This window comes from Callorhinus ursinus, unplaced genomic scaffold (genome assembly GCF_003265705.2).
Source record: "Callorhinus ursinus isolate GAN/ISIS: 27379988/994484 unplaced genomic scaffold, GSC_fseal_2.0 scaffold4, whole genome shotgun sequence".
Taxonomy (NCBI): domain Eukaryota; kingdom Metazoa; phylum Chordata; class Mammalia; order Carnivora; family Otariidae; genus Callorhinus; species Callorhinus ursinus.
In genome coordinates, this window is record NW_027397066.1 from 62,731,906 (window position 1) to 62,746,681 (window position 14,776).

The following is a 14,776-nucleotide window of genomic DNA, read 5'->3' on the forward strand; positions in this document are numbered from 1 at the left end:
CCTGCTTCTCCCTCCCCCACTCCCCCTGGTTGTGTTCCCTCTCTTGCCGTGTCTCTCTGTCAAATAAATTAATTAATTAATTAATAAAATCTTAAAAAAAAAATACCTGGAAGCTATACTCTATTTTTGCCTTTTCCTTTTATTTGTTTTAATTAAGTAGTTTTATTTTTAAATTATTTTTATTATTTTGAGGGAGGAGAGAGGTAGGGGGAGGGGCAGAGGGAGAGAGAGAATCTCAAGCAGGCTCCACAACCAGCATGGAGCCCGACACCGACATCGGTCCTGATCGCACAACCCTGAGATCAGGCCCTTAGCCAAAATCAAGAGTCGGATGCTTAACCAATTGAGCCACCCAGGTGCCCCTGCCTTTTCCTTTAAAAAGACACTGATTTCTTTCTGATTCCCAGTTATTCCATTCCTGGCATTCCTTTACTCTGGAGAAAGATTACAAGGATTAAAAAGTATGCATAGGAAACAACGAAAATACAATGCTTGCCTCACGCCTTTCAGGTATCACCCACCAGAAGAGGACTGAGAGCTGCTTTGGGCCAAAGACCCCTACAACTAAAAATACCTGAACAAGAGTTTGGGGGTGGCGAGTAGGCTGGCTGAGATTGTGGGAGCCTTTCTTGCGCTTTAAGAGGCTTTCACCTTGGCCTCCATGAGACATATTGGAAGCATTTTGCCTGGAGAGACTGGAGGATCAGCCAGGGCCAACTTTATGATTTGCTAAGTGCAAAATGAAGATGCAGGGCCCCTTGTTTAGAAGGCAGTGGGTAGGGGGCAGCCTCTTCTTTTCTTCTGTGGTTTTATTCAACTTTTCATGTTTTTAATTTGCTATTTAATGTCCTCCTCCTTCAGATATGGGGATACTTGACGGGTGGATGGAGATCCCACAGGCACCCCAGACCCCATCCTGCTACTTGGTGCCTAGGGCTCGTGTACTCTCCTAGCACCCTCATCCAGGTCCCCGCTGTGGGTGGAGGTTGGCAGCATTCACACTGATGTGAAATGTTGGGGTCTGGGAGTGAATGGTCAAGAAAGAATTCTTGAGACACCTTCAGTGCAAAAAAGGTAGTTTTATTAAAGCATAGGAAAGGACCCTGCACTGGGATCTTGAGTGAAAGGAAAGCTGCACTGGGATCTTGAGTGAAAGGAAAGCTGCACTGGGATCTTGAGGAGTGACTGATTATAGAATTTCCAGCTGGGAGGGGGTTCGGGATAGCCTAAGCCTGTAAGGAATTTGGAAGCAAGGTTTCCGGGACCTTGAAGGGCTAGCTGCTGTTAGGAAAAGGTCATTTATTATTGTCTAGTAATACCTTAGTCATGAGTTCCTTCAGATGTGTTATCAGTGGGCTATATGCTTGGAGGATGAGTGCTAACACATATCTTGGGAGGTAAAGATAAAGTTTCCAAAGGGATTTTTATATGTTAAAGAAGACTTACAGAATCCTGGCCTTTGGGCTAATGTCAAGCTAACGTTGCCTTTTGCCTCTAGCAAAGTATTAACATTGAAGCAGTTGAGTTCCTGGAGGGAAGTCACCCTGCCTATCTTCAGTACTTGTCAATGGGCTGCAAGAGAAATTTGTTACTTTCCCACGGTTCTTTTGCCTTTGTTCTCCATATCAACTGGGTGTGGGTTCAGGAGCAAGTGGCTGAGAACCCATCTCAGGAAGGCAAGAAGGTGTAGTATGTGGGACCATGCATGAGCTAACTCAGAAAGTTAGGAAGAGCTCCATATAATGGGGGCACCTGGGTGGCTGAGTCAGTTAAGCGTCCAAACTCTTGATTTCAACTCAGGTCATGATCTCAGGGTTGTGAGATCAAGCCCCTCTTCGGGCTCCATGGTGGATGTGGGCTCTACGTGGGATTCTCTCTCTCTCCCTCTCTGCCCCTCCCCATCCCTCTTTCTCTATCCCCCTCCTTTTTTAAAAAACAAACAAAACTCCATATGAACACTGCAGAATTTTAACCCCCAACCACAGGGTCCTGTGTGACTGCACTGGCCACACACCCATGCAGTCAGCCCTGGAATCAGGATGTGCAGTCCCCCAAGTAATCCTTGTTTTTCTGACCTTCCAGAACCTTGTTCCTATGAAGGCCGTGTATTTCAGGATGGGGAAGACTGGCCTTTGAGTCGGTGTGCCAAATGTGTGTGTAGAAATGGGGTCGCCCAGTGCTTCACAGCTCAGTGTCAACCTCTGTTTTGTAACCAGGTAAGGAAGACAGCCTCCAAATGGATCCTTCAGAGACTATTAACTTCACTGTTGGGGAACTTGGAGCCTCTTCTGAGGTTGTCAAGGCAGGCGTCGAAAATACTAGGAACCAGAAGCAAAGGCTGTTTTGTTTTCCTTATACTTTTGGAGACCACCCCCGACACATTTCTTTTACCCTTAGAAGCTACAGATAGGTCTAATTACCAGCCATTTAAGCTAATTGTTATGTAATGAAAGTAAGCCTTGAGGGTACACGCGGTACAAAGAAGCCACCTGCTCCAGTTGCAGATGTTGCAAAAATGTCAAGTTAAACATCTGGAAAAGTCTGTAATATGATCAGGGGTTGTTTCTCAGTGCATAGGTATAGGCTTGCTTTTTAAGACATATGTATGTCTTTGAACATGATCATTCAGATGTACACTTTTTAAATCTTATAAAATAATGATTCAAATTATTCAGATTTTCTCTGGGGAGCTTTTAAAAATAGTGGATATTGTTCTTCATTTAAAGTTCATCAGATTTTCAAAACATTAGACTCTTCACACAAATTTGGAAGAGAAAATCAATGGCAAATAAATGTGGTATACATGGTATTTTATAGTTTGTTACTCTTCCAGAGGTTTCTATGGACGTTCTTGGCAGTTGACAGATAACCACGAAAGGAGTTTGCCTCCAGTTGAAAAATAGCTCATTTTTGATCTAAGGAAAAGCTGGAAGCCAACATTCGGTTGATACAGAGCAGTACTTTGTGTCAAATAAAACAAAATCAATAACATGGCATATTGTGACAATTGGGCAATATTTTTAAAGGCAGACAAAAGGCAATTAGACAAGAAATGCTAAATGCCAAATAAAGGGAAATTGTATCTAATTGAAAGACTAGATTGTATTACCCACAGTACCACAACTACTGCACTCATGTCACATCTCCCAATTCATCATGAAGTCTTCTCCCAGCACCGAGATTACAAATGAGCTTCTCGGTAGAGTTGCACAGTATCTCACATTCAGAGGACGCTGTAGTGCTGGGGCATTTTGATTTAGCACTTTCCAGGATTCAGTCCCCTTGTGTATGAAGGGTAATTAAGCAGTTTGCCACGACTGCAATAAGGAAAGTGGGAGGAGGCATGGAGGAAACACCACTTTGTGAGCCTTCTGCTTTAAGTCTTTGAAACCTTAACGGACTTCATACTGGGGGATAGATACTGGAATAATTGAAAGTACTAGTTCCCATTTTTAAAAACATTATATATAGTGGGGCATCTGCGTGGCTCATTCGGTTGAGCGTGGGACTCTTGATTTCGGCTCAGGTCATGATCTCAGGGTCCTGGGATCCAGCCCCGTGTCAGGCTCCGTGCTCAGTAGGGAGTCTGCTTGAGATTCTCTCCCTCTGCCCCCACCTCCCCCCACATGCATGCTCTCTCTCAAATAAATAAACCTTTTAAAAAAATTAAAAAAATAAAAACATTAAATATAAGCTCTAACTTCAAACATTGCACTCACATATAGTTTGCATTGATATACATAATTAATTTAAAAAGATGAAATTTGGTACCATACTTCATAGCCAGTTGATATGCAAGCATTCTGAAGTCTTGAAAATAGATTGATTTTAATCACTCTTGAATCATTAAGTTTATATTTTGCCATGACATATTAAAAAAATCAACTCTCATTATCTAGAAATATTTTTCTTGATTTAATATCATTATTAAATATTGGATGTTCTGATGATATAAAGGGGTGTTAAAAAGTTTAGGCTTTTGATGGAAACACCATCACCACTGTCTACCATCTACCATCATCTCTGACCTCACCATCACCACATTTTTGGCATTTATTATGTGCCAATCATTAATTTTCAGAGCTCTGTAATTTTCATCACAACCCTATTAGGAGCTATTATTACCGTCCCCTCTGAGGTATGGAGAGCCTTAAGCAACTTGGGTAAGACCACAGTTAGGAAGTATCAGTGCTTCTCACCCAGGCATTTCGGCATCACAACCTCAACAGACCACACCTGACTCATATTTCTAACCATTATGTTAGATGGCCTTCCAAAATGATGAGTTACATAGCATTATCTATAGTAACAATCACAAAAATGCTAATTACTAACAGCATTGAACACGATTGCAAGTATTTTGTATGCATCAACTCATTAAATATTAAAAACACACAAGTTCATCAGAAGAAATGTATTTCCAGGTCTTGAGCGGTAGGAAAAAAAATTGATTTTCAATGTAAGAGGTTTTTTTTTTCTTCTTTTAAATCATAAAACAAATCTGTACTTATTAAGGAAAGTTTGGAAAAGGCGGAAAAGCAGAAAATGATCATCTAGATTTCTATCGTTCAAAAATACCATAATAGATTTTTTTGGTAATTCATTCCAAATTTTTTGTAGGCAAGTGTGGATATATTTGTTTTTTCATAGTCAAAATCACATTTTAGAAGTTGTTGATAATCTCTGACAAAAGGAGAAATCTCTTATGTTTATACAGGGTGTTGTTCCCTTAAGGAGGGATGTAAATTCATACCAAAATTGCTTACTACTTTTGTCCAGGTGCCTTATGAACAGAGCCCTAACCCATCCACATTTTTGTAGACTCATTAAAATGGTCTGCTCAGTCTGATGAGAGTTGTTCTTGATATATTTTTTGAAGATTATATTTATTTATTTATTTATTTGAGAAAGAGAGAGAGCGCACAGAGGGAGAGGAGAGTAAGAGGGAGAAGCAGATTCCCCACTGAGCGGAGAGCCCCATACGGGACTCCATCCCAGGACCCTGGGATCATGACCTGAGCCAAAGGCAGACGCTTAACCGACTGAGCTACCCAGGCATCCCAAATGTTCCTGATGATATTTCCACCAATTTTTTAATACTTTCAAATACTTTTTTATAATTTTCCCATTCCCACATTGATGAATCTGAGTAGGTTGAACTTCATTTTTAGGTGTTCTTTTCAAGAAAGATAGACAATTGGATGTCTTCTGAGCCACTGAGTGTTTGAGAATTATTTTCTACCTGTCCATATACCTTAGAGCTAATTGGAGGGCTCAAAAATTGGGGGCAATTATAATATTTTCAAGTCCCAACCCTGTGGGCTCCTTTCCACTGAATCCTGAAATTCAGTGCTATGGAGAAATCTGAGGTCTGTCGGCTTTCTATTCCATTGTGTTCAACTAGTTTTACTCTATTGGATTCTTGCAGGATATTTCTTTATCTTTGTAAATGAAATATTTTTTCAGGATATTTCTAGGTGAGGTGTCTTTTCACCTTATTGCCTAGAATATGGTGCAGCCCTTTCAGTCAGTCTGTATGCCAGTTTTTGAAATGCTTTCTTCAGTTATGGCTTTAATTTAATCATATTCATTCCAATTATTCTCTTTTCTCTAGAAACACCATGATTCTTAGATTACTCCCCTCGCTTTCCCCCTCATTATCAATCATGCTGTCTCATCATTTTTGTGTCTTTGTGTCTTTCCTCTTCATACAGAGAGAGCTTCTTGAGTTTGTATTTACTACTTCTAGTATTGATTTTAATTTGACTATTTCACTTTAATTTTCTTTTAATTCTTCCTTATTTTTCTTCTCGTTGGTTCATCTAGTTTTTTTTATCCTAACGCTTATTCTTTCTTTATTGCTTCTTGCTTCTATTTAATAAAGACTTCATTTTCATGCATCTTACTGAAGCTGCAAAATAGCTTTTAAATCTTTTCTTTTAGATCTGTAGTATGTAGCATTCAGAAGTCTGCTCTTTCTCTGAATCTTTAGAACATTTTTGTTTTGCTTGCTCTTCAGGGTTTTTCCCAAGTTCCTTTCCTTCTGTTTACTCATCCTTGATCAAGAGAAATCTGTCCATACCCACTGCTTGAAAGCTGCAAAGGTAAATATCCTGCCCCTGGCTAACTCCCCTTCTTGAATCCATAGCCAGATGCTAAGGAAGGTTCATGTCTGAGGGGCTGGTGGGTTTTCAGTCAGTGTAGTTCTACTGTACCGAGATTGGATCTTTTCCTACCTCCACTGCCCAACCCTCCTACATTTTGAGTATGTGAAACCAAAACTATACTCTCCAGTTTGCATTGCTGCAAATGCTCTCTCCTCTCTCAGTGACCATGTGCTTTACCATTTGAGGCATCATCCTGTTCCCCAACTTTTTATCACTCCCTTTACCTCCTCCAACATACATACTTCCCAGTCTATTTTTTTTTTTTTTTACATTATGGGCTCTGATTAGATGTAGAAAGAAAGATATTGAGGGAGGTGAGGACTGGCACCTGACTGCCTCAAACAGTAGTGGCCACACACGGGAGGGATGAATCTGGGTTGTGTTTGATACAGAAAGGCAGAGAGTTAGGCAGAATGATGGTTCTTGTATCTATTTAGGCTTACACAGCAAAGAAAGGCCATAGAAGGTCTTATGTTCAATGGGACTTCCTCATAGCGGTGGTAGGAGGTTGGCTGTTTTATTTTTTTGGTGGTGAAATTTTTATCTCTATATCTGCAGAGGTATCATAGTGGGGAAATATTTCATCAAGGGCTGTTAGCTATAATACACTGTAAAATTTTTATCATAAATATTTTTATTTAAGGAATATGAAAAACCATAATTAAATATATCCTTAATGGTAGCCCTACCCCAAATTGTAATAATATAATCATATTTTTTTAATTCAATTCCTGTGTTTACTGAGTGTGCCATATTAGACCTGGGGTTGGCAAACTTTTTCTGTAAAGAGCCAGATAGTGAATATTTTCAGCTCTGTGTGCCATTCAGTTGAAACAGCTACTCAGTTCTGCCAGTGTAGCACAAAAACAGCCATAGGTAATACGTAAATGAGTGGATGTGGCTGTGTTCCAATAAAAGTTTAGGGAAACAGGTGGTAGGCTGGATTTGGCCCTTGGTCCATAGTTGGCTGGCTCCTGTGTAGACTGTACATTTGGAAGGGCAAATCTACATAGCCCAGAACGATAGGATTCAGACATATGACAACAACAAAATTCACTGTTAAAAAGTCTTTCCCGTTTTTTCTGACCCACTTTGCTATTCATCTTCTTACATGCAACTCCAGTCTTACTTCTGAAGTGCTAGCCCAGCTGAGTTCTCGCCTCTCAGTCAGGTAGTTCTCTTGTATCCTGGGATATTTTCTCTTTAAATGCTTTTCCTTCCTGCCCTTGTTGATCTGGATTGGTGAATAAGGATTCTGTTTCCATCAATAAAATACTTAATTAGGTATTGCCAGTAAGAATTGGAAAGCTTGATTTTCCTTGTACCAATCTTGCTACAAGTAATTCCTTCTTCCCCCGTGCTCTCAAGTTGACTCTGTGACTATACTTGGGTCTAGTCCATGTTAGTTAAGATAGACTAATACAAACTCTATGCTGATTCAAGATTTTGTGATCATTACATCTGTTCCCTGTTTACCAAGCATTTGTATAAGTTCATTTGTTTACTACAATAAAATTACTGGAGTAGTATGACATCAAATATGCCTTTATTTTACTTTCTCACTGAAACTTCATTAAGCTGAATAGTTCTGAGGTTGAGAAATGCTCAATGATTTCAGTGCATGTCCAATTTTCACATACTCTATTAAACATCAATGGCCATAATATTTTCCATATAGAATAAAGAAATAAATAACCTAAAACAAGAAAACAGTTGTCAGTTTAATCCCAGTGATTCAGTTGTTTGAAATAAATCCCCATTAGATAGTAATGCATTAATCTAACCATACATCGCTGGGTTAAAGAACTACTGAGGTATGACTGCAACTGTCCAAGAAAAATTAAATTTCTTTGACCCCCTCCCCTGCCCAAGTACTTTGGCTGCCTTTTTCTTACAGAATGAGTTCCAAAGCGACCATGGTAATAAAAGCTCATTTTCTGCTTCTTGTAAGAGAAAATGAAGGTAATCATTCAGAAGGTATCTTCTCTGTAAGATAAACCACTTCTTAGTCCTTAAAACTTGGTTCATTCTAACCCTCCTTCCTCTGCCTTTAATTTGTCTACCTTCTTGCCTTTCAAAAGGTTGTAGTGATAAGTCAAAGTGAGAAGCTGACTCCTTGGCATTAATGAGGGGACTGTTGCTATAAAAGTTCTTCTCAGGGCAGTGGAGACAAATGATCTGATATTCTAGGGGTGAGAGTGGTAGAGGGGAGAAGTAGGGAGAGGGCATTGGGAGTTCTTTGGACATTTAGTCTCTCACCACTTTGCTCTGCTCTCATTCCCAATTATCTGGGAATACAATTGATTTTTTTCATGTTAAGGAGCTCCCTAATGCCTATATATAAATGTGCATTCACATAAAGATGTGGATTCACATAAAAATGCAAAAGAATAGTGAAGTAGCTTATCAGGAGAGGGATGCCTCCATTTTGAGTTTAGCGGTAACTCAGCAGGAGCTTAAGTGTTCTTAAGTGTTGGTATGGTTGGTGCTCTGAAGTCTCTTTCCTATCATTTGTCATTACCACGTCAGCTGTGTGACCTTGTACAAGTCACATAACCTCTCTGGTCTTTACTTTTCTTGTTTATAAAACAAGGATAAGAACATCTCCTTCATAGGGTCATGTAAAGCCTTAAAATAGCACCTGGCAGGAGCACCTGGCAGGGGCACCTGGGTGGCTCAGTCGTTAAGCATCTGCCTTCAGCTCAGGTCATGATCCCAGGGTCCTGGGATCAAGCCCCGTGTCTGGCTCCCTGCTCCGTGGGAAGCCTGCTTCTCCCTCTCCTACTCCCCCTGCTTGTGTTCCCTCTCGCGCTGTCTCTCTCTCTCTCTCTCTGTCAGATGAATAAATAAAATCTTTAAAAAAAAAAATAGTGCCTGGCAAACACTAAGTACTATTCTTACTGTCATTGTTATTATTGGTGCTTTTGTGTGTTCTTAGAAGAGGATAGGACTTGAGGAATGTGCAAACCTCTTAAGAGTCACAATGACTTTGGAAGTGCCAATTATCAAAGCACCAGGTGACTAATAAATACTACAGGAGAGGAAATTGCTATTTATGGATGCTTGAGGCACATGATTGAGTTGGCTATGAATGAAATTTTCCTACTGTTGTGGGTTTTATTAATGTCTTTTTTTGATGGATTGTACCTTTTTTGGATGTAAGGATGAAACTATAGTCCGAGTTCCTGGAAAATGTTGCCCACAGTGCTCTTCTCGATCCTGCTCTGCATCAGGCCAAGTGTACGAGGTAACCTTTGCTGTACCCCCGTAGGTGTTTTGACATACATTCTCACACATATGCCCGCCACCCTTCCAACCACCAGACCTCCCCACCCTTTTGTCTGAGTCTTTGCCAAGATTAGTAACTCAAAAAAACCCAGCTTTTTTTCCTTCTCTTTGTGGAAAGCCTTTATGAAAAAATTAAATTGAAGAGGATTAGAAATATAAAGGAATGTGCTGGCAGGCAGCACCTGGGTCATGGACCTTGGTGAACTTACTGCTTACACATCTCGAAGAAAGAAAAGGACTATCATTGTTTACTATCAGTTTACACTTAGGCTGGAGGCCCGGGGAATGTCTCTCTGCTTTGGTTGGATTGTATGTACTGATATCCAGACACGGCTTCCCCCTGCATTACACTGAGGGGAGGCATGGGGGTGGGAGGGGAGAGAGGGAAGGGAGGGGAGAAGCCTAGTGGTGGTGGAACCTGCACAGTTGAAAGTACTATTGGAAAAATCTAGAAAACTGTGCCTAACACATAATAGGCGCCAAATAAAAATGAGTTTAACAAACTGAATGAATGAATGAATGAATGAATGTTCTTAGGAGTGCCCAGCTGAGCCAAAAGAAGGTTACATTATTCAAAAGCAAAGAACATATAAAAAATAAACCCAACTACTTCCTTTGCTTGCCAGCCACTCTAAAGAAGACTAAATAGAAATTGGAATTATGACTCTCAGTAGAGAATCTGGAACAGAGTATTAGGGAATGAATGTCACAAATCTAGATGGGTCCCTTGAAATCTGAATGAACATTACTAATTGGGAAAGGACTTTTGTAGGTACTAGATCTGTGTTGTCCAATACAATAGCCGCACATGTGCCAGGTTAATTTCTCCTGGAAGAGATAGCCTTTGTATCTATTGTGAAGTTTTTGGTTGTAAGTAACAGAAATACTCCTCTAAAAGTGACTAAAATGAAAACGTTTATTATCTCATATAACAAGAAGTCCAGAGGTAGGGTGATTGCAGGGTTGATCAACTCATGTCTTGATGATGTCTTCAAGGATCAAAGGCTATGATCTTTCCCCCCTGCCATTGGCAGCATGTTGGCATTTGCCTTCTGTCTTCTCCCCTCACGTCCCCAAGATGGCTTCCTCCAGACTAGCTCGTCCACACACACAATCATTACTAAAGGCTGGTGGGGAAAAGGGATGGCTTTTCTTCTTTTGTGGGGGAGAAGAGTATTTTCTTTGCCCTCCACTGCTCTAGCAAACTTCCCCCGAGGTCTCCTCGGTTAGGATTGGGACAATGCCCTTACCCTAACTGCAAGGGGAGCTGGGAGATTGAGTATGTGGCAGTGGGCGCTGGGTCTCCTGGCAAAGAAGAAGAGCTAAAGAATGAGCACTCAGTAGGCAGCCAACAGGGTCTTCTTATTAATCTTGATGTTCCAGGGCCCCTTTGTGCCTGGCAGTGAACAGGCCCTCAACACATCTCTGGAATGAATACAGTTGACTAAAAATGAATGCAAAGTTCCTTCGGAACTTTACTGACTTTTTCTTAGAGGCCGTTGCTGCCTAAATGATATCATTTCTCAGGAGTACATTCAATGTGGCTCAATTAAAAATTGTAGTAAAAAGTTGTGTGCCTTATGTGCCCGTGTTTCTATTTAATGTGTGTGACACTTGATTTTCCACTTTGTCCTTTCTTTACTCAGCACGGTGAGCAGTGGAATGAAAATGCCTGTACCACGTGTATATGTGACGAGGGTGAAGTCAGGTGCCACAAACAGGCCTGCCCTCCACTAAGATGTGAAAAGGTATTTGAGAGAGTGTGGCTTGGTTTTCAAAGCTTTATCCTGGGTCATATGAGCAATGCATTTCTCAGTCCAGTGTGTCTTTTGAGGGAATTGAAAGTTTTATGATATTCAGAAATATTCGCTAAAGATATGAAAGACCTGCTTCCTAGGAAGGAGGATGAGGTAGAGAGGAACTTGCCTCAGCTGGGTTAGGTTGGGCAGTGGGGGGAAAGGAGCAGCATACAGTGTTGGCCTTTTATGTCCTTCTGCCCCATTGGCTCAGATGTTTTCAAACTCTCCTGAGAACTGCCCTTTACCTGCCATCTTTGTTTCTTCAGGGTCAGAGCAGGGCTCAGCGTCATGGGGAATGCTGTGAGGAATGTGTGTCTCCTGCGGGAAGCTGCTCGCACAACGGGATTGTGCGCTACCAGGATGAAATGTGGAAAGGCTCGGCCTGCGAGTTCTGCGTGTGTGACCGTGGCGAAGTGATCTGCCAGACTGGGGAGTGTGCCAAAGTGGAGTGTGCTCAGGTAAGAAGCAAAGGCATTTCCACTTGGACTGTAACAGTTCCCTCCAGTGGGACAGATGGTCCCTCACCTGTTCCTTACTTTTTGGCAGCAGCAGAGGCGACAGCCAGGTTGACCACTCACATTTCACAGAACCTTCTAGCACAAAGATTCTGTGGTGTAAAATAAATGTCACTATGTGTTCAGACTGGTTTAGAACAGCCCCCTGGAGCTTTTAGTTCTCAGTGCATCTGGTCCAATTGGAAGCCCTGAGCCAGAGACATGAAAGGGAAGGACATGATAGGGGACATTAGCCTCCCAGTCAGCGCAGCTGGACCTCATGGCTGGTGGCCTGCCCGGCCTGCTATGGTTATGAAACAGAGGTCCGCAGGTGCTCCTGCGGCCTGGCTTCTGTCACAGGCCCTACTGGCAGCACTTAGCAGAAAGGAGAGCCAGCACCTACGGCTGCTTCTGTGGATCAGGAAAGAAAATAAAATGTTTTTGTTTTTGTTTTAAAGAGAGAGGGAGAGGAACCTCATAAATAATTAACGCGGATGACCTCTGTTGACTTCTGCTGTCTGCAGAATTTCTAGAAGCTTCTAACAAAGCAGCCTCTGTTTGGACTATAGATGTATATTGTAGGGAAATTGCTTTTTTTTTTTTTCTTTTTCTCTTTGAACTCAATTTTGACCCATTGCAAAACAAATTGCTTTGAAAGTTGTCTCCTTCTCCCTCACCGCTCCCATCCGCCCCACCAATTTCCCGCAGGGTTGTGAACTTGAGTAGATGAGGGAGACTCAGAAGATCTGAAGCACTGGATGTCTGTGAAGGCATTTTTCTTTCTAGTTCTTCTCCCCCACATCTCGGCTCCTCTTAGCACTGAGTTAGGCAACAACCTTTCAAACAGGGCTGTCAATGACAGGGTGATTTTTCATTTTGCCTCCTACTTCTAAGTCTTGGCAGAGCTGAAATGTATTTAGGTAAAGAGGATCTTGCTTTTTGCAGATTTATTTCCCCCCACATGCCTTTTCATTTCTTTTCCTTCTTTATGTCAGGGGAGTCAGAATGGTTGGACGAAGATGAGAAAAACCCCAGTCAGGGCCCTTTTTTCTCCCCTCCCTCTCTCTCAAGCTGAGGCTGGGCTTCCTGGCCTCGCCAGACTGCCGGGACGATGATGTGTTATTTTCTAAGATCTTAATTTGCTGAATAATATCCCAGGGTTTATGGAAAATGTGGGAGAGGTGATTCTGGTAGCGTGGGTCCTTTAGCCACCTATTTTCAGTTACGTCTGAGCAAAGAGTCTCAATCACAGATAAAAATTTGACCCAGGGTCCCCAATGCTAATGCATTTCCAAGTGCCTGCTATCCTCTACGACGCCTACCTGTGGCCCCATGCACCAGGTCTTCTTCAGTGTTCTTAGGAAAAATGGGGAGCAGCAGCTGAGGTACATGGAGAGGGCCTCAGTTCCCCTGCAGTCACCCCCCAGCGCTGTCTGCTTCTCACTCCCACCCCGTCCTCTCTGTTAGGACCTGAGGAGTTCTAATGCCTTTAGCCCCTTTCTCCAGGTCCTTAGTCAACTAAACTGGTGTCTTCTAGGTGACACCTGTGTTCCCAAATGTTGTTGAAGGCACTGGGTTCTGAACTGGAGACACTACCAGAAGTGAAATTTTAACCAGAATTGAATCTTACCAAAAATATCCCTTAGCCTTCCTTCTGTGCCACACTTCTGCAGATAGCTCTGTGAACACCTGGAGTGCAAACTTCTTAACTTCTGCTTAGCTTGGAGATAAAAAGATGAATAAGACACATTCTAATCTCAAGAGTTCCCGGGCTTTGGGGGGAGGTCAGATACATCAACAGCAATCACAATGTGCAGCGGCACCAACGATAATGGAAATACGAATGAAATGCAGGAGAAGCATCTGGAGGAAATGACTGTCTGCCAAGGGGAGCAGTGCAAGTGTGCTGTTGGTGTTTTTATTCAATTCTACCCCGCTTTCTGCCTTTCCTAGAATATCACGGTCATTTGGTTCCTGGATACCAAGGGTAGATTAGGTCTAAGTGTATGTATGTCCACAAAGAGGCAGAAAAGTCAACTTGTAGAAGAAGAGACAGAACTGTATAGGTTCACCGTTGTAATAATGATCACATTGGTTATCAACAGCAATGTTCCGAGTAGCGTGGAAATCAGCACATCATTTTCCTTTGTTAAAAAAGGAGAAAATGGCATGGCCTTTGTTTTTGATGTATCCAACCAAATCCCTAGACATTGAAACACAAATGCATCAATAGTAAAATAGCACAGTATGAAGATTTTCATTTTTTTTTAAATTTTGTGTCATCTTTGAACATGAATTCAGTTGGAGAAGTCAAATTACTTGTTTTTAAAGGACCTAGCATTCACACCTGGGACATAAAATGGTAGTGGTGTGTGGGGGGGTAGGATCGAAGCTTATCACAACATGCACAGAAGGGGATGGGCACACCGCACGTGTGAGGTGACTTTCCCTTCTCCAGTGGAGGAAAATTCCCTCAAAAGAGTGTTTCCTTTTTCAATGGGCAAGTTAGTGGACTCATACCATCTTTCGTCTGGTGGATAGATGTTGGTGGGATTCAGTGGGGGAGGGGTTAGCAAATTCCATCTGGCCCATGCAGCAGAATCCTCTTAAAAAGAAAATAATTAGTTTTGTTCCGCAAAGCAATTTTTCTCAAAGCAAAAGTCAAATGCTAATTGGAGCAAGCTCCCCACCGCAGTGAACTATTGCAGTTTGGGGCATCCGGGCTTCTTCTGTAAATAGCAGATCTATTTAGAACTCCCTACCTCACCCCAACCGAATCCTTGTTCCCCAGCAGCAAGGCCTGCTGTTATTTACAGTAGCGTTAGAAACCTCTGAACAGCCACCCTCCTTGCCCTACTGGGATGAGGCAGGCTCTGTCTTCCGTTTGGTCTCTACACCCTGTAGCAGGCACTCAAGCAGCAGTTACGCATTTTGCATTTAATAGAAGTACAAATACTCTGTCTCATTGTTTTAAACAACTTAGATTACCTGCATATAAACCCCTTTATATGCTTTGAAAGCAGATTTC

At 41.8% G+C, this 14,776-nt stretch overlaps 1 protein-coding gene across 3 annotated transcripts in view; it reads left to right on the forward strand.

Annotated features, from left to right (window-relative positions):
- FRAS1 (Fraser extracellular matrix complex subunit 1) overlaps window positions 1-14,776 on the forward strand; it is a 404,840-nt gene that overhangs the window by 163,603 nt on the left and 226,461 nt on the right. For all 3 annotated transcript variants that reach the window (XM_025887777.2, XM_073891815.1, XM_073891816.1), the window contains exons 6-9: window positions 2,083-2,216; window positions 9,331-9,414; window positions 11,102-11,203; window positions 11,521-11,712. In XM_025887777.2, coding sequence (XP_025743562.1) covers window positions 2,083-2,216; window positions 9,331-9,414; window positions 11,102-11,203; window positions 11,521-11,712 — 512 coding nt within the window. The remainder of the gene's footprint in view (window positions 1-2,082; window positions 2,217-9,330; window positions 9,415-11,101; window positions 11,204-11,520; window positions 11,713-14,776) is intronic.